Source organism: Podarcis bocagei (assembly GCF_964188305.1).
Source record: "Podarcis bocagei genome assembly, chromosome: 15".
In the NCBI taxonomy this organism is placed as follows: domain Eukaryota; kingdom Metazoa; phylum Chordata; class Lepidosauria; order Squamata; family Lacertidae; genus Podarcis; species Podarcis bocagei.
Genome location: NC_138141.1, coordinates 4,814,160 through 4,838,726, shown reverse-complemented (window position 1 = coordinate 4,838,726; position 24,567 = coordinate 4,814,160). Strand labels below are relative to the sequence as shown.

The window sequence follows — 24,567 nt, the reverse complement described above, 5'->3', positions numbered from 1 at the left end:
CCAGTGATCCACTATTCTCTAAAATTATCTAAAATTATTATTGTCTGGAAAATTATCTGTCCCTCTTCATGCTTGCTCCCTCACATGGCATATTTATTATTTTTGCCAGCCAAGTTAAGTGCACATTCTTACCGCTAGGCTTGTTTTTCATGCACGTCTAATCACTCCCGTTTAATCTACTGTATTCTTTTTCTATTTCAAAAGGTTTCAATAAGGAAGGGGTTTTTTATTAAAAAGCAAAAAGCTAAGGTTGCCATGCATCCGGATTTCCCCAGACCCGCCCTCTTTCTCATGGTGAAAATTTCTGTCTGGGGGGGGGGGGATTTTTAAAATATGACAAAATGTCTGGGGTTGTCGTTTTTTTGGTCTTCCTCCCGCTCCCCTCCGTCCTTTTAAACTTTCCTCCCTGCGGCCAGCACAGTTGCTACAAGCGGGCGCTTCCGGTTCCCAGGCGAACACCTGCTGCTCGGAGCGCCGCTTGGCCTCCCCCCACCCCGTCCCTCCTCCAGCCTCCCCTGCCCCGCTTTGCTTCGAGTGGAATCCGGAAGTGCTTGTGAAAGTATTTTACCTTACCTCTAGGGTGCCTCCTCCTTCCCCCTCTCTGCTGGAAGGGAGGGAGCCACAAGTTGGGGGGGGGGGAGAGGGAGAGGGAGGGAGTGAGGGGGGGTGGTCACTTAGGGCTGCGGGGCCTCCCTCCTCCTGCACCCTGGGGTACATAGGTTGCTTCTCATGGGGCGGGAGGGGCAAAGACAGAGGAAGGAGGCCCCCACTTAAGAGGGGCTCCGGGGGGGAGGGAGGAGGCGTTGGGGGGGTCTCGGAGGGAGTCGTTCTGTGGGGTGATGCGTCTTTGGGGAGGTTGGTCATGGGAGTTGTGATGGGGGTGATCTTGGGGTGTTCATTTTTAGGGGTGGTCTTTGGGGGGTTGGTATTGGGGGGTTGGTCATGGGAGTTGTTCTCCCCCCCCCCATATTCGAGCCAATAAAATTAGGAAGATTGGCAGCAGCAGCAGCAGCCTAAGCCCGGCGCCAATGCGAGGAGGTCTGGAGTTCCCACGGGCGCAAATCCCCCCCCCCCCCGTTGCGCTTGGGCGAGGGTGGCAGACGGAGTTTGCAGCTGCACAGCCTCCTCCGAGGCATGTGGGCCAAGCGAACACGGCATTTGGGCTGCTTGAGTTGAGATTCCTGCATTGCAGACGGGTTGGACTGGATGACCCTTGGAGTCCCTTATAACTTTGCAATTCTGTGTGTCCTCTTTTTTGCCCTTCAAAATATGGCAACCCTATAAGCACTTGTTTAGTACCTACTAAGGCTTGGACCTTTACAGTAAGGAAACATCTTTGATCCAATAGGGGGCTTTGATCACTTTGCACGGCTCCACCTGTGAGGAAGGTAACTGACCACCTAGGGTTGCCATATCTTTGTTTTTAAAAAATATGATTTTTATTGATTTTCAAAAATGAAAATAAAAGAATTTTTTTAAAAAAAACAAAGGAGAAAGAAAAAAATAGTTACATCATAATATCATAAAAATTCCACATGTTGAGATTACTCTGAATCTCATGACTTCCCTCCCATCCCAACCATGGGTCCTTTTAATTCTATTTTCAACTGCATATCAATACTTCTCCAATTTTTCATATTTCTAGATTATCTGTACTTTCTGTTACAATAAAGGTAAAGGTACCCCTGCCCGAACGGGCCAGTCTTGACAGACTCTGGGGTTTGTGCGCCCATCTCACATCTATTGGCCGGGGGCCAGCGCTGTCCGGAGACACTTCCGGGTCACGTGGCCAGCGTGACAAAGCTGCATCTGGCGAGCCAGCGCAGCACACGGAACGCCGTTTACCTTCCCGCTGGTAAGCGGTCCCTATTTATCTACTTGCACCCGGGGGTGCTTTCGAACTGCTAGGTTGGCAGGCGCTGGGACCGAGCAGCGGGAGCGCACCCCGCCGCGGGGATTCGAACCGCCGACCTTTCGATCGGCAAGCCCTAGGCGCTGAGGCTTTAGCCCACAGCGCCACCCTTTCTGTTACAATACAAGTGTATTTAAAATCCTGCTAATGTTTTGACCTCTTTACAGTGCTTTTGTATATACATAAGAAACATTTCCCAATTTTTATGAATTTCTTGTCTTCTTGATTCCTGAGTAGGGTTGCCATATCTTATCTTGAAGAACAAAAAAGAGGACAGCCTGAGCTACTGCCGGCCCAAGCCAGGAAAAGAGGCCTGCAGACACAGGTGCACGGGTCTGCCACCATGCAGCTATCTCCAGCTTAGGCTGGCAGCAGCTGCATTGTGCAGAGCAGCCTGAGCCCACAAGAACCCCCAAACCCAGACATTTCCTTTAAAATGTAAAAATCCGCCCAGATGGGCATGTTGACCCCCCAAAAGAGGACATGGACTCCAGCTCCCATTTGTCCTTGGCCATTAGCCATGTGTACTGGGGCTGATGGGAAGAGAAGGCCAATAATAACTGAAGGGTCACAGGTTAGGTACTCTGGTTCCACAGCAACCTGGAGTCTTTTGCCTGAGCTTGCATGCTTCTTACTAACTGATCACTTCCCACTCCTTGTGTTCCTTCTAGTTCTTTACTGATTGGCTCACCTTAGTTTTCTGCCTATGTCCTGCTGTAGTTGCATCTGAAGTAACAGGCCCACTTGAGGAGTAATGAGAAACCAAGGCGTCCTTTTATGAAAGTGAGCTGCAACAAGCCTTGAACTTGTGCAGTGTCCCACTCCTCTCCCTCTCTTTCAAACCGAGAGCTTCCATTTTCACAAGAGCAAACCACGGTTCCACACAGCATCTGAACTGTGGATTTTTTAAAACGATAGTTTATATACTGTTTATGATGAACCTGACCTTTCTTCATTAACTATAGTTTAAACAAACCACAGCCTTGACAACACACTCCCAGGAAACTCCACAGAGACTCATCAGTCATTTTGCCCGTGCCTGTGGGGAGTTTGGCCTTACCACCAACCTAATCAAGGCCAACACCTTGGCTCAGGACGTCACCAGCACTCTATGCATCAGCACTGGTGACCATACACTTGAGGTGGTAGGCAAGATCTCCAGTGAAGGAGAACTTGCCACCCCTCTTGGTAACTGGTTCCATTGTCAAATTGCTCTCCTAGTGTTCAATCAAAACCTACCAATTTACCATTTAAGCCATTTGGCGCTAGTTCTGCCCTGTGGCAACTTGATCCTTGGGAGAGGATGTTAATGCTGATGCCAGACTGTGGTGCAGCCTGAAATCTCTGGAAGCTCTTAAGAGAGGCCCCAGTTAGAATCATGCATTATTTGTCTGCACAGCATTCTGATTTCACAGCATGGCCTCCAGAGACCATCATTACAGTTTCTTGGCTCACTGCCTGCCTACATTAAATATCAGTCACGTGTGACCTACCAACCGTGTTTTCATCACTCGCCATAGGAGGTCACAGGATGCTGTCAATAATCGCCAGAGATTTCCTTGTTTTAAGATTAGGGATCCCTGCATTATGCTCCTCTGTGTCATCCTTTGAAAAAAATAATCCCTCTTTGCTTGGGAGAGATTACTTCCAGTGTGAGAAACTACTCTACACCCAGTTCCAGGATCAGTGCTATCCAGTAGTTCTGATGTGTATTTATTTCCACATTAGGATGCTGCCTAGAAACAAGTGTGTAAGTAGCACTCCTTAGAACATAGTTCTGAACATACTTATTGGGAACTAAGTTCTAGTGAGACTTAGGCCTAATTATCTGTGACACAGTAAACCTGTGATTGAACCACACGATTCCAGACTGCAGGGGGAGCTCACGTGATTACATTATTCCAGTAGTAGATAGGTAGCCGTGTTGGTCTGCCATAGTCAAAATAAAAAAATTCCTTCCAGTAGCACCTTAAAGACCAACTAAGTTAGTTCTTGGTATGAGCTTTCGTGTGCATGCACATTTCGTGTGCGTATCTGAAGAAGTGTGCATGCACACGAAAGCTCATACCAAGAACTAACTTAGTTGGTCTTTAAGGTGCTACTGGAAGGATTTTTTTTATTGTGATTACATTATTCACCCATCCCCAAAAGTCCTAGGCAGTTAGAAAACTAAATTAGAACCCTTCTCCCTAACATGCCAGTTTACAATGTGCATATTTATTTTTTCAGAACTGAAAATATTCAATCAGAAGTGGGCTCTGCAACAAAATGTTGCAGCATGGGGTGCTTCTGTTCAGCATTCCAGCTAGTCAGCCAGCCACACCATCTTACATCCTCTTCCCATGACACTCATTTTCTGCTTTTCTTTGTGACCACAGGGGCAGTTCTCATTCAGCTGTTGCTACTCCCCCTTTTAGATTCCCCACTTTAGGGGGGTTTGCCTTTGGGTTCTGGCACTTCTGCAAAAAAACAACAACAACCCTTCTTGCATGTTACTGGTGCTATTTGACTGTATAAAGTTCCGCACACTAGGATGGTTATGTGTCCTATTTTACAAAGGGCAGCCTGGTATTTCAGGAGCTTTCAGAGGGCAGTCCTCTGTTTGCAAGGGCTTTGTGGTCCAAGTCTAGTTTAAAGATAAAGAACCATAAGGAAGAACAGAGACCTTGGATTTGACATTATTTATTTCATTGTTAGCACCTGGCATGCTCTGGTCCATGGGGTCACAAAGAGTCGGACACGACTAAACAACAACAAAGCACCTGGACAGCAAACTTAGCATGCACATGTGTCAGTTGGTCACAGTCTTCACCTCTATAGCATTATTCTTTTATTTAAATTGTAGTGATTATTTCTAAATATGCATATATAAATATAAATTAGCATATGTGAATTTTATGCAAATCTTTGTCCTCATTTTGGGCGGGATATTCTGCACGTGACCAAGATAGTATCTGCTGATCAGGGAAGACAAAGAAGAATGAGGATCTAGAGAATGGGCAGCAGAGAACATAGTTGTATAGCCTGAACAATGGGGAAACCTTTGTTCAAACCAGAGACAAACTGCAAGGAAAAATTCCGTGGGGAGCAGCTGTGCTGTCAAGTCAGGAAATCCTGCAACCAGATCTCCCCCTGGGTTTCCCAGCCAGTCATTCTTAATTTTATTCCTGCTGTGTTCTGGCTTAAGCTCTGAAGTGGTCCTGTTCTCTGCAAGATTAGCGTTGGGAAGGGGGCTGATTACCTTTCAGCACCAAGCCCTTCTTGTCTCTTTCAATCAAAGGATGTCAGATCCCAGCCTGGAAAAGCTCAGGAACAAGGAAGGCCTCCTGAGTGACATCACTAGTCAGCCCACTGCAATCCCACCCAATGGCGAAAGCTTTTGTGCCTACCAACCCTCACGCCAGGAAATCCAGCAAGAAATTCCACGGGGAAGCGGAAACCTCTCAGTTCTACTAAGCCGCTTCCTCTCCCTGCCCACCCCACCCTCAGTGCCAGTAGCCTTTTGTGCGGAAGATCCTGGCGGACACAAGGGCAGGCTCGTCCACACTGCACGAAATTAAAAGGAGCATGACGAGCATTTCCTGCCTGTCCAACCCACTGGAACAAGGAGAACCAGATTTTATAAACCTTTCTACCTAGGAACCGCGCTGCAGGTGATAAAACTATGAATTAACATGTCAGCAGTTTATTTTACAAGCTGTAATTTATCAACCTACATCCAATCTCCCCCCCCCAAAAAAAATTAGAGCTCTGCAAAAGGTGGAGAAGAGATTTCAATTATTTTCATTATTACTCCCCCCCCCATTATTTAATCTCTTAATTTGTTTCATTCTTCAGTTCACATGTTTTGTAGCAACTTTGGCTGCTTTTGATGTTCCAAGTGTGACCATGGCGCTCTCTAGCGCAGTATTGCCAACACTGGCTGGCAGCTGCTCTTTGTTGTTTCAGACAGGTCTTTTCCACAGCCCTAGCTCAATATGCCAGAGACTGAACCTGGTATGTGCCCCACCATTTATAGCCCTTCATTATATTTGTTTCTGTTTCTCTTGGAGGAAACACATCCAAAAACCACGAGAATGCCCTGAGTGGAAGGGTGGCCTATCTGCCCACCTTGGCACCCGCGGGAAACTCACCAAACCAGCTGAGCCTGCAACTGGGTGCATGCAGTGCAGTTGGGTGAGCGCTGAGTGGGAGACAGCTCTGGTCAGCTCCACGGGCACAGTCAGGATTTTTTTGGGGGGGAGGGGCAGAATCTCAATTTGCTATGCATTTTTATTTATTTTTATTGATTGGGGGGCAGCTGCCCCTCCCTGCCTCCACTTGGCTACACCCATCCATTGACCTTGGTGGCTGCCCATCAAAGCAAGCCTAGAGCGAAAGACTAGGCTGATGTCAGCATGTTCCGGGAATCTTCTTTGCTTGTGAGTGTTTGGGGGTTATCTGTGAGCTGGGTGAGATCAAGATGGGTGGCATTTTGGGTGAGCGCTAGGAGCTTCAGGGGGGCAGAGAGAGGAGCTGCATTGGAAGAATAGTGTTATCCTTATAGATTTTATTGTGAATTTTGTAACTTTTGTTGTTTTTCCATTTTCTGAACACTAAGAAATATTTTTATATATTAAACGGGATAGAAATGAAATAAATATCATACACAGATTGCCCCCCCATCAATAAAATACACAGAGAGAGTTGGCAACAGTAATTTTATTTTCCCAGAATGTTCCATTCTAGCACAGGTGTGGGGAACCTTTAGCCCTCCAGATGTTGCTAAACTAGAACTACCATCACCCCTGCCATTGGCCATGCTTGCTAAGGCTGATGGGAATTGTAGTTCAGGAAATATCTGGGGGAGGGGCAAAGGTTCCCCTCACATCTGATCTGGGGGAAATACTGGCAGCTGCCATTGGTGGTCACTGCAGCATTTTGTGTTTTCTGTGAAATAAAAGAGGCTGACAAAAATCAGTTGTTGCAAGCGGAGAAAAAGGCAAATCCTTCCCATGTCTGATAAATTGTCACAAAACACCTACAGAAAGTGAACTGTAGCTCATGCATTGACTTTCTCAAAAATAGTGAACCAAGCAAGTCACATTTGGTTCAGCAAAACAAGTGGCCATAACTACTTCCTTTCACAGAATCGGGTTCTATGGGCTGCAGCATCTTGCAACGAATTAAGGAGCCCCAGCATCAATCTGCAGGAACAAGAGCTGCCTCTACAAAGCCTGGAAATAATATCTCCTAAAAGGAAGGATATGCTTTTTCACAATCCCAATTGTATTCTAGTTTTGTAGTATTAAAAGTGTCACCTAACATCTCACGTCACTCACTCTGATGTCAATAAGGAAGTTAGATAGTCCAAGAGGAAATTACTCAGCATCCTTTACATGTCCCATGGCTGACTAATCAAGAACTAATAGGATGCTAGGAACACTTTTCATGGGACCTTCCTGGTTAGTATATTTTTAGCTCTAATCTTGCAGGACATAGAACTGTGTGCCAGGATCTTGCAAATGGAAGCAGATAAACCTGCAGATCAGCATATAAGCAATTACAGGTAGCCTTTTTACAGTTATCAATGGTTAAACACCAGCAGTACAGTAGCTCCTTCTACGCTTGTGGAAAGGGTTTGTTCTTTAGCTGACTGCTTTGTGAGACACCTCGAGCAGTTTACTGTTATACATTGGAAGCTGCTGATTAATACTGAAGATGAGGAACAAGTGCCTTCTCCAGTTGCATTTGAGTCAAGGAAACATCTTAGGCAAGTGCCAACATTATAACTGCAACCATGTGAAGTAACATGGTTTTAGGTATCTAATGTTAAGGATTGCACGTGATGGGAAGTGTTTCTGCTCAAGCACTGCTCATACAAAGATAATGCCAAAAACTCCAGTGCTCAGTGTTGAACTGAGCAATCTTTCCTCCATACCAAGCATATTTCTTGGTGAGGTCTCCATGTATCATGTAAAGCCAGACCAGAATAAATTATTCCTCTCCTGAACAAACAGTGATTTTAACCATTGATAACCGTAAAAAGGTAAAGGTAAAGGACCCCTGACAGTTAAGTCCAGTCACAGATGACTCTGGGGTTGCGGCGCTCATCTCGCTTAACTGGCCGAGGGAGCCATAGGACTCCCTAAATCTGCTCCAGGTGGTTCCATTCTGGAGCAGATTTGGTGGTAAAAGCACCAGGGGGTGGGGTGGGGTTGGAGCAAGTTCCTTCACTGTTGTAAAAGTCATTCTACATGTGCAAAGAATTAGGTGGATACAACCCTATTTTTTTTATGTGCTTCCAGATCTCAAGAGAAACACCAAAGCTCCCCATTCTGCTATGATAAAAAATGAGCAGGAAAGTATGTTCCCACAACCTTTGACCTCAACAGTTAGTGCCAAAATGGGGGTGGGTGAGGAGGACACTTTGTGCTACCATCAAAGTTATAGAAATGAAATTATATGCACTTTGCACATGTGTGCGTTCAGATATGCTGAAATGCATATTACAGAGAAGTCTGAAGAGTCCTGGACTAACAATCTGTTCAACAACTTTGTCTTGATCACAACATCTGCGTCCTGATTTCATGCCGACGACATTGTCAAGCTGTGAAGGAACAATTCAATTCAGGCTCACTTCCAGAATGAAGTAAAGAAACTTGCTGCACAACCAACTCCTGCCCACCTAGCAGTTCGAAAGCACATCAAAGTGCAAGTAGATAGGTACTGCTCCAGCGGGAAGGTAAACGGCGCTTCCGCACGCTGCTCTGGTTCGCCAGAAGAGGCTTAGTCATGCTGGCTACATGACCCGGAAGTTGTCTGTGGACAAACGCCGGCTCCCTTGACCTATAGAGTAAGATGAGAGCCGCAACCCGAGTGTCGTCCGCAACTGGACCTAATGGTCAGGTGTACCTTTACCTTTATTCTGCCATACCTTAGCAACACCACTAATTCAGTCTCAGAGTGATCAGTCCAGTTTCCATACTTCTCCTAGATGAATTTTTAGCAAATCATTGCAATGATGAAAATAATCTGAAATCTGAAAAATGTCACTTTCAAGTCAATATATGAGGAAATAATCACAGGGGAAAATATAGGAGATTTAAACATTACCAGTATTTTTGTGTGTGTGTGCAAACCATTTCACTTTGCTTTTATCAGCATAATTAAAGGATTTTGTGAACATTTTGGATTGAAATTGATAGGCATGCAAGCTCTAAGCACTGAGAAAAACTTTGAATGAGGATGCAAAGTCACTTCAACCACATGTGAAAGTTGGTTTTGAAAAGTTCTGGGAGCTCTTTGTCAGGTGAATATAAAATGAAGCAATAAGAGAGTATTTGTTCTGAAACAAGCAGTTCATGGTAAAATGCCTCAAGTCAGAATATGCACTGGGGCAGTTTCACACAATACGGACAAGCAAACCAAACATGTATGCTCTAAGTGATGGAGCCAATTCCAGCTCATCACCTAGCATAGTTACATAATACATGTTTACCGTCATGTTCTTGTCACATTAATCCTTTACATGTTTAGATGTACCTAAAGTGGATGCACACCTAAAAATATATAGTATAACATGGTCCCAAGAATGCGTCCAACATGCACAATGATCAGTTATCCAAAAATTCTTATGGGGGGTGGAAATAATTGGTAAAAAGCAACCAGCAGAAACTCAGTTTTGTGACAGCTTTAATGGCACAAAATGCTTATAGCTACAACTTATACATGTACTGTAAACTGTATAATAATGTTACAAAGTGCTAACTAAATATGAAGAATGCATTACTTTGGCTCAGTTAACGCCAATTATTTCAGTGATGTGTCTTTTTTAAAAAGTTATTTCCAAAATTTAAGTTTTCACTTTAAAAAAGGAACAGTAAATAGGTGTATTGTTTTATTAGTGTTGCAGTTCAGCCCACTGCATTTTCTTTAATGTGCGAGTTTATGCATTTCTGCTTGATCCTATGTACAAATATTTCAAGCCTGGTTTTCTCACTGATCATTTGAATAACAAGGCCTGCAGTTCCCCCCAACTGTAAACAGGCATAAAGCTATTTAACAATATTTAAATTAACAAAGCTTTATAGTTACTACCCCTTTTCAAATTAATAATAATCTGGTCCATTCCATAGAACAACAAAAAGTCATGGTCTTTCAGGCTTGTAGTTGCATATCAATAAATACTGCTTTGTATCATTACATGACAACAGCCCAACAGTGATCAGATATTAAAACGCCAATGGTATTTCTCCACCAGCAATTTCAATCTCATAGCTGCTTGAGTAATAGTACAGAAGTCCCAAAATATAGATACGATAATTTATCACACAGCGTTCTGCAGATTAATTATCATGTAATCTGGAAAGGAGCGAAGCTTTATTTTGTTTTAAAACAAACATGGTCCCAATTTAATATACATTATGCCATGTTGCAATTGTGTTACAAAACAGGGTACAATAATCAATGTTGAAAGTACTGTCAGACTTTTAACCCTAGCTAGGTTTGTCAGTTTGATGTTATTGTTTTAAACTCCTTACTATGTTTTCATCACTTCAAAAATATCCCCATATCCACACAGGAAATAAATACACGGTTGCAAGTAATACAAGTGCTATCATTCAAAGCCTAAGGGGGCAAAGGGAAACCCAGATGTTACCACAGAATAGTAAAAAATAAAAATAAAATAAGCATGTTGTGTTACAGAAACACAGACTGAAACAAATATACTTTAGAAATGGATTTCATGCTTATTCACTCTGCTTCATGACGTTCACCTATTTTCACTGGCATTGGCCACCATGCTTACACTGCCTGCTTGGAGATCTGATGCAAAGAGAAAAACAGAGTACCTGTTTCCAAAGGTTCACCAACTTATATTTTGGGTGTTTTTGCTGTCAATCTAATACATTCTATTTCAATGGAATTTCACTAGTTTTAAAATTAGTAATGGTTCCCTAAATATGCAGTATTAAAGTTCATCATTCATATATTATATAGATATAAAACAAAGCATTCTATCCTTCAGAATCATGCTACATGTTCCAAAATCCAATACAAATCTACTTAGGGGCATTCGTCTGCCCACATGTGTTGAAACCATTTGGAACTAAGCTTCACATTTTGGAAAAAAAAGTGTATCTGAAGGAGGAAAAGGCTGAGTGTTCCCACGAGCAAGATTCCCATCTAGCTATACAAGATATCACTAAGGACCTTAGGATTTCAGGTATTGCCAAGGGACATTCAACAATAAACCATGGAAAATGGGAGTAATGAAACTCAACCACAGAAGACAGCTCAGAGCTTCATAAATTGTGTTTTACACAACTGCAAGACTATTTCCAGGAAGTATGCCTCAAGTAGCTACTGAAACAATCATCTATTTGTAAAATTGCAAGTGGTTCCAAAACAAGTAAAATCTCCTTTTACATGGAGTCTAAATACTTCAAAAATACTTCAAGTTAAACTACTTTTAAAAGGAAACCTTTTGTTAAGTAAAATGCTAAGGAATACTAAAAGCTTCTTCACATGCAAATAATGCAGTTCTTTCTAAAAACGATTTCTAGATGCTGGACAGGTTTTTTTCCTACCAGAAATTAATTCACTACTTCATAGAAAAGACAAGTATTACTCAGTATTAAAAGTTGCTGATTAATCAATTTTTATGCTGCTTTGATTTTTGTGAGTTTTTGCCTCCCAAAAGCTGAAAACATTAGGCAAGAGAATTGTAAAATAAGATACACTTTAGAACAAAACTGCCAATGATTTTGTTTGTTTTTACAACCAACTTCAGTTAATTATGAGTCTTTTACAGACTGGAGGTTCTTATACCCAACAATTTAATCATGCATGCACTGTGCAGATTATTTCTTGCTGTAGTAGAGGAGGCAACACCATCACTGATAAAATTATAATTTGCTGGTGGCATTTTGCACTGAAAGAAGCCCTTGCAACGTATAGGCAATTGTAAACTCTGTTAGGCAACTCTGATGTGTCTTGCAGGATGTGGAGGAAGGCTAGGGAAAGGGAAGAGACTATTGAGACACCTCCACAGAGTTCCAATACAATACTGAATTTCAAGAGTTACTGGAACCTGGATATGTAAAAACAAGGTGGAGGCTGGGAAGGGGTCATGCTTAAAGTTGTCTCAAGTTCAAGATGTACAAATGTGACAATAACACCTTCACAGATTACAAGGATTTCCAGGGTTTGTGCACCACTTCTTTCAATAAGTGCTAGCTGAAGGTGTGGTCAGTCGTTTTCCAATGTAGATACTGAAAGGAAGCACAAAGCAAAGTATGTTGCCTTAGAAATTCTCATTATGCTTAAGGTTTTGTTCAGCTAAAGTAGTAAGACTAACATCCACCAATCATACAAATACGTTAATGTAGTTTAATACTAATTCACACAACTCATCAGACTGGAATGAACACATCTTGTAAAGAAAGCATATTGTTATCATCTATAGTTGATTCTTCCCAGGATTAAAGTTATTTATTTATTTCATAAAATTTGTGCACCACTTGAATGTAAAAAAACCTCAAAGCAGTTTACAAAAAGATGTTATGTGAAGTATCTGCAGGGTTCCCCCTGCTTTCCAGTCACTGAGTTTACTTCTATAACATTCTTCTCTTCTGATCTGGCTGATCAAATGAACACCTTGTATTGCTTCACAGGGTTCTCCTTGGTATGTAAAATTATTTTTATTCTTTCTCCAAATACAATGGGATCTCTACTGGGTTACCCTCAAAACTGCTGAAAGTAATTAAAGTGTACAAATCTCCAAGAGTTTATTCACTCAGTTTGCATCTGCATTGGAATTGTTCTGAGACGTTTTGTTTTATTGTTTGTGTGTTTGTCACCCTGGGCTCCTTTGGGAGGAAGGGTAAGATATAAATTTAAATAGTTGTAGTAAATTATATGCATCACTTCCCTTAAAACATCCCAAAGCAATTGATGAGTAAATTCCCCCATATAAATATACTTTCTAATCCAATGCGGATAAAAGCTAAACATACGTGCTAGTACTTACCCTAGTCCCAAAGCCAAAACATGAGATATGAACAGAGATGGAATGAAAACCTTAAGAAACTCAGCTGAGAAAATGCCCCCTTTCTTCATGGCTCCACTCTTCCTCATGCTTAACGAAACAGCTCGTTTAGGATGTCTAAAGTGAAATTCCCTTCAAAAAAGAAGAAATGGATGGCATCTCATAGAATGCACTGAACTGGACACATTTTAAAAAGCACAACAGACAACAATCTCAAAATCTAAGAGTTGGGAAGCTTCTGGGAAAGACATCTCACTCTGATTCAGAAGACATGGGAGCAGTAGCTGAAGAGATGGGGAGGCCCGAAATAACATTCCTTTTTCAGATAGAGAGATACTGTTATCTATTCTCCTACTTTTAATATATGCACTAGGGATACCACATTTAAAATCCCCACGCAGCCTACCATTCATGAGACACAAATCAGCATTATTTTACCATTACAGATAAGATGATGATGATTATTATTATTATTATTACCCCACCCATCTGGCTGGGTTTCCCCAACCACTCTGGATGGCTTCCAGTACATATAAAAACATAATAAAAGTCACACATTAAAAACTAAACTACCCAATACAGGGCTGCCTTCATCTGTCTTCTAAAAGTTGTGTGGTTCTCTCTCTCCCCTTGACATCTGATGGGAGGGTGTTCCACAGGAAGGGCACCACTCCCTCGACCATTCCTCATCAGGCTTGGTTTCCAGACCCCTGAGCCTCTTGGTCACCCTCCTCTGCACATATTCCAGCTTGTCAATATCCTTCTTAAACTGTGTTGCCCAGAACTGGAAACAGGACTCTAGGTCTGGTCCACTAAGGCCCCTAGGTCCTTTTCAGATGTTACATCTGCATCCTATGAAGAGTGCTGCAGCACAAGTACACCAGGGGGTGGGGAGCAAGAAGGACTGTTTTCCATATTTGCCAGGAAAAAAATACAAGGTACAGAATTTAACTATTTTTGCTAAAAGCCTTGAGAGCACTTCTTACAGTAATCCCTTAAAAACAGCACCACCACAAAGCTTTGTATTCTGATACAACAATATTTCCTTCTAAGGAAAGGACCGTTGATTAGTAAAGATTTCAACTCACTTGGGAGGAATATTTTCAGGTCTACTTGACCAGTCCGATACCCAATCAACACTTTTCTTCAAAATGTCCACCTCCTTCTCCCCTTCTAATGTTTCCTCTTCAGACTGAAAATAAACAGGGAGCAACTTCACAAATTTAAGTAAGGTAAAATTAAGTGTAATTCCATGATGTTTCAAGGATTTATTTTCTCTTTGGTTTTATCTTAAATAGAAAATATATTTGCTTATGTTTATGTCAATAGGCATTTTGTGTTATTTGCAACTTACTAACCCAACTACTTCTTGCGGTAGTTACTGCCCAGCACTGATAGGGAGATGTGCAAAAGATTAGTAGTTCTGACCCTCTTATCCAACCCATGTACTTAAGTGAGAACAAATTAAACAGATTTAATTTGCATCAGTTCTTGTCACTTATTTAGAGGGTATCCTCTCTAGCAGCACGTAAGCTGGGGAACTCCTTTCTCACAGACCTGCATCTGGCACCTTCATTGTTTAGCAGGCACTCTCTCTCTCTCTGTGTGTGTGTGTACACACACACACACACACACACACACACACACACACTGCTGCCTTTGATAGTGCATATATATATATATATATATATATATATATATATATATATATGGACTCACCAATTCTTCCAATTATAAGCTGTTTAAACTGATTTTTATATTGTTGTTATCCACCCTGGAAACCTTTGGTGAAAGGTGTGTAAGTAAAATAACAACAATATCAAAAACAAAGCTTTCTCACAATGCTCAAGGCCAGCATTTATCTAAAGATGTTTATAAAAGGAAGGAATTAAGGAAGAATAACTATGATATATTGTAATATTTATAATAGGCTTGAAGACTAAGCACTGTCTGAAATTAAAGGCAACCTTACTATTGATAAAAACCCTGAAATCCTAGCTATCACTTCAATGCAATTTAATGACTAGGTCTCCCTGAGTGTATAATTACATACATAAAAGCCTTCTGGCAACTTGCCACAACAAACTCTCCAACACTCGAAACTCTCACGTGAGATCAAAATTCGTTTTCTAAAATCCTAATTGCAATCAAGGTTTCAAAATAAACATTTTTATTTACAGCAGGTGTGGGGAACGGGATTCAACTGGAGGTCACATTCTGCCCCCATCCCCTTGCAGGCCCTTTTGACCAAGAGAGGGAGTATCAAACTGCCACTTGCCAGATGTTAAGTGAAGTACTTTCCTTTGTCGGAGCCCACACCTGACATCATAAACGATGCCAGGTGTAAAGGTAGTGAATGTGGATTGGAGAAAACAGCCTCATGGGCCAAATTAGAACTCTTTCCAGGCCTAATTAAGTCCATGGGCCAAAGGTTCCATGCCACTGTTTTACTCAATGCTTTAAATTATATGATGCAGTATCTCAGGTGCTGAACCACTGACAAGGTCAAGGCCACTGACAGGACAAAAAACATTAAGCCTAAGGATTTATTTATAAACTACACACTGAATGCATAACAGAAGTGTGTTTTCAACAACTCAAAACCGAGAAATGCAGATTATGCCATTTTTAAAGGTTAAAGCAAATGAAGATTCATTGCTAGAAAACAATTTAAAATTCTGCTTACTAATCCACTTAAACGCATGCTGCTCTTACTTCAGTTCTCAGTAGAAAATATGGTTACATGTTTTAACTTAAATTGCTCTTTCAGGTAGGCTTAACATCTTCACCTCAAACAGTATCATATGGATAGAAAACGTACCTGAGAACTATTGTCTTTACTAGTGTGCATCTCCACATCAAACATTATCTGTCCATCTTCTTGAGGAGAAGGGCTAGAATAAAAGGGTACAATTACTAATGTTATGGAACTTAATTATAATAATTATCTGCGCTTAGAAGTACTGAACGTAACCTGTGTAGTACTGTGTAGGGCCAGGTAACATCAGGAGATCCAGGGAACATGTAGATTGAGGACAGGGCAGAAAAAGCTGCTGAGAGCAGCTCCATTTCTGGAACAGCGTAAAACAACCATGTAGGTCTTGGATAAAGTAGCACAAGATCTTACTAGCTTGGGCCTACAAGATTTTACAACCCTGAGGTACTTGGATAAACAAAAAACTCACTTAAGACAGACACATATTAACTAAAATGCAGAAAGAACATGGTTGCCAGTGTGTCTGCTGGCTTCCAATGCATGTATCAGACTACTGCAATTGAAGGGTGCAATACTATATAATTAATGCTGAACACCATTAGATTTATTTCTGTACTGCAAATCTCATTAAGAAAATGTTAGTACATTTGAAATTAGGACAAATGACTGTAAATAATCACTTGCATGTATGCTGGATTCTAACTGAGAAATTAAAAATTCAAAGAACTTGATTTCTTGTGCTTCCTCAGTGGCAAAAACTCAAAACTCTATGCATATGTTGAAGGGTTGTAACAGCAAAGCAAAAGCAAAAGAGTTTACATTGCTGCCCAGAAACCACCTAGCTCTGTTCATATCCTCTCTTCCTTTTATTAGAGTAGTTGGTGCCTGTCCCCCTAATCATCTGCTTCCAGTGAGAAAGTAGGGCCATACCCATTTCTGAAATTCAGAAGCCAGTCAGCTTGTCTCCCTAGCAAAAGATCAGCTCGTCTCCCTAGCAAAAGAACAACTACTCTGTTGTATCACAGAATCATAGAGTTGGAAGGGACCCAAAGGTCATCTAGTCCAGCCCCCTGCAATGCAGGAATCCCAGCTCAAGCGTCCTTGGCAGATGGTCACCCAACCTCTGCTTAAAAACCTCCAAGGAAGGATATCACATTGACACAGACTCAATTAGAAGAATTTCTTTGGTCATCTTTAAATTGATTAATGTAATCAACTAGTAGTATATTAAATACAATAGTAGGACCATTTAGGACCAATAGTAAGACCTAAGGATGATAATAGTAGGACCTATGACTTCTTCAGAACACACTTCTATTTTTTTCTAAAAATTTATTACAGTGGTAACTCGGGTTACATACACTTCAGGTTACAGACTCCGCTAACCCAGAAATAGTACCTCGGGGTAAGAACTTTGCTTCAGGATGAGAACAGAAATCATGCTCCAGTGGCCCAGCAGCAGAGGGAGGCCCCATTAGCTAAAGTGGTGCTTCAGGTTAAGAACAGTTTCAGGTTAAGAACAGATCTCCAGAATGAATTAAGTACTTAACCCGAGGAACCACTGTACTATAAAATAGAAGGGTGTTTTAACATTATCAGAAAAAGTAAACCCATGTCCAAGGGTTAACAGGAAAAAGGACAGAGAAAGCAATTACAACAGGACATTTTTATTTACAATAATAATTACAAAGATGCCATGAAGAGATACTGCATGGCATAGACTTCTGCTAGATTGCCAAGACTATTTGAGAGATTTGATGGGTGAGTTGTGTTTTGCACCGTATTTGGAAACAAGAAAATGTTCCTCTAGGTCAGATTGACTAATAATTTTGGGGGCGGGGTTGCATTCCCTATTACCTGCTACTTAGTAGGCTTTAAACACTCCTTGAAACTACAAAGACAGTCATCTTTAACTTGGGTTAGCCTATTTACTCGTACCTGTAGATTTGCACAAGGGGATGAGGGTGATTTGGGGCATAGAGGTGGCTGAACACAAAGAACCTGCCTCAAGATGACCAACATGGCTTACAGCCAGTTTCTAGTTAAGAAGATTGAAAAATATTCTACTTTTTTATAAAAAACCCTCAAAAACTTTAAGTTGATATTCAAATGTGGATGTACAAGGACAGCACCCAGGTACACACAACTTTTCCAGTCATTCAGAAATAAATCTAAGTAATTGAAGACTGAAGCCTCCAGAAGTCAATAGGATTATTTAACAGTATTTGAATTGCAGCCCATAGATTCATAGTAGCGAAAGACTATTTGTTCAAAAATAAATGTATATAGGAGGTAAAGAAGAATAAAAAACATTCAGTTTATATTCAGGCTAGGAACTGAACTGGCAGCACTTGGTTCAAGAAAAATGTATCTATTCCAGTGAAGTTGATAGAACTTGAATTCCTACCTGTCACAGTGAGAACTACCTCTTGAACTGCTCTGTCCAGACTCATGCTGAGCATCTAGAAGTATCTTTTCCATGTCTCCATTGTGGATGGAAGATGAAGAAGGAACGTGTTCCAGACCACCATTTTTCGCATTTCCATTATCGTTGCCATTGCCATTCATCTGCAACTCTACCCAGGAGCCTGTTGAACAGCAGATGTTTCATCAGAAACCATGAAACTAAAACACAGCATAAGGTTTATCACTCACTTGCAGAAATATGCAGTCATGCCAAATTTAGATAACCAGAAAGAAGACATCCACAGACACCAAATAATACTTCTCCATTTATCAGCAGAGCAACATTATGAACTATTTTTTAAAAGTAAATTCACACATTATGAACCAGCCACATGTAAATAACTGCTAATATTTGTTTACTTGTGTGATCAGTCACGTTGGAGATGTTGATGCTGTGTCTTCAATGAGTGTGTCTATGAGCAGTGTGCACTGGAAATGCAAGGAACTCCTGCTGACAGAAATTGCCACTGTATCTTCTATGTCTACGCTTGGAGCTGATGGAACAGATGTATGCATCATTTGCTTTTGAAGTCCTTCTGCACAATTTTATCAGTATCCTGTTCCTTCCCTATGATCAGATGAATCTTGTTCAAAAGGACTTCTACATCTGGGAAAAATTGACGCAGTCTGGATTGACAGGACTTAAAATAAGCACACACATCCTGACTCTTTCAAGAAAGAATATATTTTGCTGCCTCAAGTGTAGAGCAAGGACAAAATGTTCAACCTGTACTTTTTAAACAGATAACCACTGCAGTGTTCAGGTATAACTGTATAGTTAACACTAAGCAAGTGCATTTGACACTGAAGTCTGGTCTTGAAATTAGCTGGCCACCAGGTGCATTTTGTGCCTGAAGATTCTCCTTTTGCAAACAGCTCCAAAAGTCTGGCTGCCATCCTTGGCCTGAGACTCAAGGCTGCCCGCTGCTGGCACTGACATCACTGGGCACAGGAGGACAATTGCCTCCCCTCCCAGCAACAGACTGAGTATGCTCACTGCTGCGAGTGCATGCAAGAGCCACACTCCCCCCCCCCCACTGTAGCAAAAGGCACCAAAAAGCTGCCAACTGTCAGCGCTCACATTGCGCAACCACTGCTGCTCCCCAACCCTCCGGAGGCACCTGCTGCTGCCAGTGCCACCCCAAGGAAACCCCGCTCTGGCAGCGGGTGGGCAAGACATGATCGTAATATGGAGCTACCCAGCATATAGTATACTTCTAAATATCAAGTGCTAGAGCCAGTAAATGTTTTTGCATATATGCCTTGCTTGTAACTTTCCCAGAAGAATCTGTCTAACTACACTGGGAATCAGAATGCTGGAACAGAGGGACATTTGGTTCAATCCAGCAAGGCTTGTATTACAGTGGTACCTCGGGTTACATACGCTTCAGGTTACATACGCTCCAGGTTACAGACTCCGCTAACCCAGAAATATTACCTCAGGTTAAGAACTTTGCTTCAGGATGAGAACAGAAATTGTGCTCCAGCGGCGCGGCGGCAGCAGGAGGCCCCATTAGCTAAAGTGGTTCTTCAGGTTAAGAACAGTTTCAGGTTAAGAACAGATCTCCAGAACAAATTACCTAAGTTCTTAACCCGAGGTACCACTGTACATACTTACAGAAAAAATAATCAAAAATATTTCTAAAATCTCCTAGGACTTTTTCAGCTCTGATCATCAGAAAACCAAGGATCATAACATAAACGGTATTTTGAAGCAAAACTTAAGATACCGTTTTAACTAGTAGTCACTGTGGCCTAACATGAGTCAAACTTGAATCTGGGAGATCCGGGTTCAATTCCTGTGCAATTTCCATTGTTCATTTCCCCCTTAATGTGTTTTCAAATGATGGGGACACAAAAGTAGTGCAGATGTGCATCTTTATCATAAAGGAACAGTCACCATGTATCAAACACATGAAGTGTGGAGCTAATTTTTAAAAAGACACAAACTGTCTAACTTTTTCTAGCTGCTTTCTGAAACCTGTAGAATTTCAGCATCACTGTCAGTGGACAAAACAACACTCACAGCATTATTTCCTTACCTTACTATAAAATGGTAACAACAGTGATCTATCACAGTGAGGATGAAGGGATTACAGATTGTAAAACACTTTTGTCCACTGACTATGTTACAGATAGTAATGAGGACTGTCAGAGAGTTGGCCAAAAGTGTGTTACTACAACAGGTGTTTGAGTAAGCTAAAAATTAAGGTGCAGTTCAGACCAAAAATCTCAGTCTAATAAATCATGGTTTATTATAACAAGCATTGTTCCATGTCCATGCACTCCCTCACCCCTCACACAAGTTAAGAGCTTTAGGATTTGTTAAATCAAAGTTTCCCATTACAGTGGTACCTCGCAAGACGAATGCCTCGCAAGACGAAAAACGTGCAAGACGAAAGAGTTTTCCGTTTTTTGAGTCGTTCCGCAAGACGAATTTCCCTATGGGCTTGCTTCGCAAGACGAAACGTCTTGCGAGTTCTTGCGAGTTTGTTTCCTTTTTCTTAAAGCTGCTAAGCCGTTAATAGCCGCTAATAGCCGTGCTTCGCAAGACGAAAAAACCGCAAGACGAAGAGACTCGCGGAACGGATTAATTTCGTCTTGCGAGGCACCACTGTACATCCAAACTGAGAATTTGTAGTTTAATCTCAGACTACAAACCAGAATTTGAGCATGAGGTGCAAGGCAGATAGGCACACACCAGTTATCCCCTTTAAAAAACTGGGCTTTTTTGATCGAGGTCATTATGTCTGAACAGAGCCCAAGCTTCTTGAATTCCACTACAAACGCTACAATAATGCTACATTTGCAATAGTTACCCCTAAGTTTTGAGGCATAATTCCAAGTGTTGAAGGTGCTTGAAGCAAAATATATTGAGACACAACTTTCTCTCCTATGTTTTCTTGTGATTTTCCAAGTTCAAATTAGACTAATCTCTCTTGCTTACACCATAAATACACTCTAGAACACAATATAAGGGGCAGCAGGATGGGTGTTCCACATCAGAAGATTTTCCTGAAAAATAACCAGACAGAACTTTTGTAAAGCACTGTAAAAGTTTCAGGCTGAATTCCAGGAGTTCGGACAACGGCTGAAGGAGTAAGATTGTAGCATGAGATGAATTTCATGTCTTGGAAACATCTTAGAAAATACAGGTTCTTTAAACAAGAAAGCTGAATCATGGCTATGTATGAAACAAAGAGTGACAAACTGTTTTTCTGGGTGGGGAGACCAATTTTGAGTTTATGTTTTTAACTATCAGTGTGGCCTTCCTTCTAGACCCAGGCACAAGTCGTAACAAGAACAGTGATCCAGATGGTCTCTTTATCTGCCCTGTGATTTGATTCTGATGAAATTGTTCACTGTGGTTTTCATATTTTCCTCACTGGCATCACTGGTTGATAAAGGGCAGATTAAAAATGTTTCACATGAATACATGCAATTTTGCCTTAACGATTTTTAATAGAATTTTAAAAATAGTTTACAATACTAAGCAAATGGGAGAAAACCTTTTATTTGTGTGAAGTTCAAAATACAACATGTACATGTCCAAGTTAAAATGAACTTTGATAATGCATGGTCTCAAAGAATTTCAACTACAATCCTCAGAAACCTTATTAAGGAATAATTGTATGCATGATAGTGGACTCATTCAATAGGCATATGTTTTAAGAAGAGCAGATTAACTGCCTTTCAGATTAACTTGTCAGGTATACTGGGGACTGGGAGAGGGCAGGGAAGAAGAATGCTGCTTTCAGGCTAGCCATCTTTTAAATCATTAGTTCATATATATGAAATCGCCACGCATGTGAGACGATCAAGAATAATTTCACTACTGTATTATGAAATCCAAGCCAAAGCTATTTGGATGTTCCTCCATCCTGATCCACAAACAAAAGGTTACACCGGACCAGCTGACAGACCCCGGATATAAGAGAAAAACAGCACACGTCAGTAATATTGACTCAGCCACTGAATAAACTCATTCTCACACTCTAGCTAGTTCCCCAGCATCCCAATTATTTGAGATAGCCAGCAACTAAATTAGCTCACCCTGTCAAAACATGCCAATTCACAGATCTCTCACGGCATACCATCTGACTCGTCTGCCAAACTGCTATCTGCCTGCAGCTATTGAAACTTACTTATAAACCTTACTGAAACCAAGTTTAGGCAATTTGCCTTCAATGAGCCATACTTCCAAGGTATGTTTAGGAATGCAACATCAACCTCCCAATTCTTTCTGTCTAGAACAGTAAATAAACAAGAACAGACCATTCAGTAAGTCCTTCTCTCACAAAGATCTATTCCATTCTTCCCACACTCCAATCCTTTCCACTCCCCCCTTTAATTTCCAAAATTTAACTCATCAGCTCCATCCATAGTCATCTCCAGCCCATTATTTTTCTCCTACCTGTGACCACCTAAACTTCCTTCTTTCAAAAAGCCGGCCTCTTTATTCCTGATCACTGTTCCACTGCTGTTGCACACACCCAGTTCCTTTCATTTCCAAGGAGGCTAGGGATCCAAGGACTGTACCTCAGACAGACAACCAGGCATCCATCGCTTTACTGGAGTCTGGAGCCAAGTACCAATACTCATTCATAGCTTGGGGGGCAGGGAAGTGGGGCGCAGACACAAAGAAAGGCCCCCACAATCCCTTTCACACTTTATCAAAAAAGAAATAAAGTTTATCTCAGCACTGGCAGCAAAACTGCTGTGAAATAGCGTCCCTTAACATAAGAAAACTTAATTAAAGAAACAAAAAGGAAGCAGCAGCTAATAAGTAGAAAACGAAGAATACATATGTATATATTTTAAGATCGTTGTTTTACATATTTTGTGGTGGTTATTTTTTCAGCAGGAGTTAATCACGCTAGGAAGCTCCGAGGCAGAAAATGTGTAGGTCCACGTAAACAAAAGCACATGCTGGTGTTTTGGAACTGGCGAGGCTTTTTGGCCAGGGCTGCATCCCAGCCGCCTGGAGGGATGCGAACTTTAATTAAATAGGCAAATAAGCTTTGCCCCCCCCGTCCCCCCAGGTGCTCTTCCTCGGCTCCAATCCTCCCCCCCAAAAAAATTCCTGCCCCTCCTCCGCCCCGCCCCCTCCCCACCAGCGTTCCATTGCAAGCCCCACCCCCTCTGAGCCCCGCCAGCCCCCCCATTGGCCAACCACCTCTCGCGCGGCCCAGCTGCCGACCAATCCAGGAGGGCATGGTGGGGGGGGGGGCTGCTGAGGTGGTCCCTCCGCCACCTGAGGGGATGCGAAGTCGCTTCCAGGCCGAGGAGCCTGACGTGAGCCAGGAAGGCGAGGTGAAGCCCCCCCTCCCTTCCCGCCCCCACTCACTGTTGAGGCCTGCCTCGGCGGGCGTCCCGTCAGGCGGCGGGTTGTTGTTGTTGTTGTGCTGGTGAAGCGAGTCCTGAGGGGAGGACATGGCGGCGGCGGCGGCGACAGACGCGGCACGGCGAGGCCTCTGCTTGTGGGTCTCTGTTTGTATGCTGGGCAGGCGGAGCAGCAGCAGCAGCAAGCCCAGCCGCCCCGGCTTCACTGCGCACGCGCCACGGCCGCCACGCCCACGCGGCCCCATTCCTCCCTGACGCGCCTCACGTCCGCGCGGGGGGTGCGGTCGCGCCGGCGGCGCCGCGCGTGCGCTCTTGCACGCGCTCACATCCCTCTTGCCCCGCCCCCTCTTACACTGCGCACGCGCCGGAGCTTCGACTGGTGCCGCCTCCTTCAGGCCTATTTTGTGTTTCTCAAGCTTGGGCTGTTGTTGGACTACAACTCCCATCATTCCTGACCGCTGGTCCTGCCCGCTAGACATCAAGGGAGTCCAGTAGCTGCTGGCGACCGAAGTTTGAGAAACACTGAATGACTCCTGACACTTATTTGTCTTAACAGGACTTGGGGGCTCTTGTAGCCCCCCAGGGAAAGGGGAGCTGTGGGCTTCCAGCTGTTGTTGCTGGACTCCATCTCCCATCAGCCATCGCAGCGTAGAGTGAGGGATGGCGGGAGTTGTAGTCCAGCAGCATTAGCGGTGTGGGCGCGGGATCCCCGCCCGCGCTGCCTTCGCCCTCTTTTCCTCGCCTCGGCACATGACGTGGGGGAAAGCTAGCTGTCCATAGGAGAACTACGGTAGATCCAGGAATTTAATGTCGTGGGGAAAATAGGTAGCAAAAACCAACAAACAATAATCTTCCTCCTCGCTCAAGGCTCAGATGTAGTATTTACTTTTCCCACCCCCTGGACCTGGATAGGACCGGGTTCCAAATCTTTGTTCCGTGTGACTATTTATTATCACAAAATACTGCTCAGGAGTGTTTGAGTCACAGATACCAGAATGTGCTTTCTATATGCGCAAACTAAACACACAGTTTTAAAGTGGTGCGTAGATTATGTGAATGTCAGCATAGGGCAAAATTGGATGTCACTGGTTAGCGGAT

The 24,567-nt window shown here is 42.5% G+C and overlaps 1 protein-coding gene and 1 long non-coding RNA gene across 2 annotated transcripts; one reads left to right on the top strand and one right to left on the bottom strand.

Annotated features, from left to right (window-relative positions):
• The first annotated feature begins 4,868 nt into the window (after nucleotides 1-4,868).
• Nucleotides 4,869-9,937, top strand: LOC308574297. The gene is made up of 2 exons (XR_014002456.1): nucleotides 4,869-5,565; nucleotides 8,200-9,937. It is a non-coding gene; the product is annotated as an uncharacterized lncRNA (long non-coding RNA).
• Nucleotides 9,570-23,685, bottom strand: BNIP3L (BCL2 interacting protein 3 like). Its single transcript, XM_081171853.1, has 6 exons — nucleotides 23,474-23,685; nucleotides 18,068-18,248; nucleotides 15,766-15,838; nucleotides 14,033-14,136; nucleotides 12,927-13,076; nucleotides 9,570-12,168 (listed from the first exon to the last, which is right to left on the bottom strand). Exons 1-6 carry the CDS (start codon nucleotides 23,559-23,561, stop codon nucleotides 12,120-12,122), a joined length of 645 nt encoding a protein of 214 aa, XP_081027979.1. The 5' UTR covers nucleotides 23,562-23,685; the 3' UTR covers nucleotides 9,570-12,119.
• Nucleotides 23,686-24,567: the final 882 nt, after the last annotated feature.

Excerpts from the sequence above, each read along its gene's own strand:
- BNIP3L (XM_081171853.1), bottom strand. The coding sequence starts at position 23,561 with ATGTCCTCCCCTCAGGACTCGCTTCACCAGCACAACAACAACAACAAC. Across the intron at positions 18,249-23,473 it reads CGCCGAGGCAGGCCTCAACA|GCTCCTGGGTAGAGTTGCAG; the intron begins GTGAGTGGGGGC and ends GCTGTTCAACAG. Across the intron at positions 15,839-18,067 it reads GGTAGTTCTCACTGTGACAG|CCCTTCTCCTCAAGAAGATG; the intron begins GTAGGAATTCAA and ends CTTTTATTCTAG.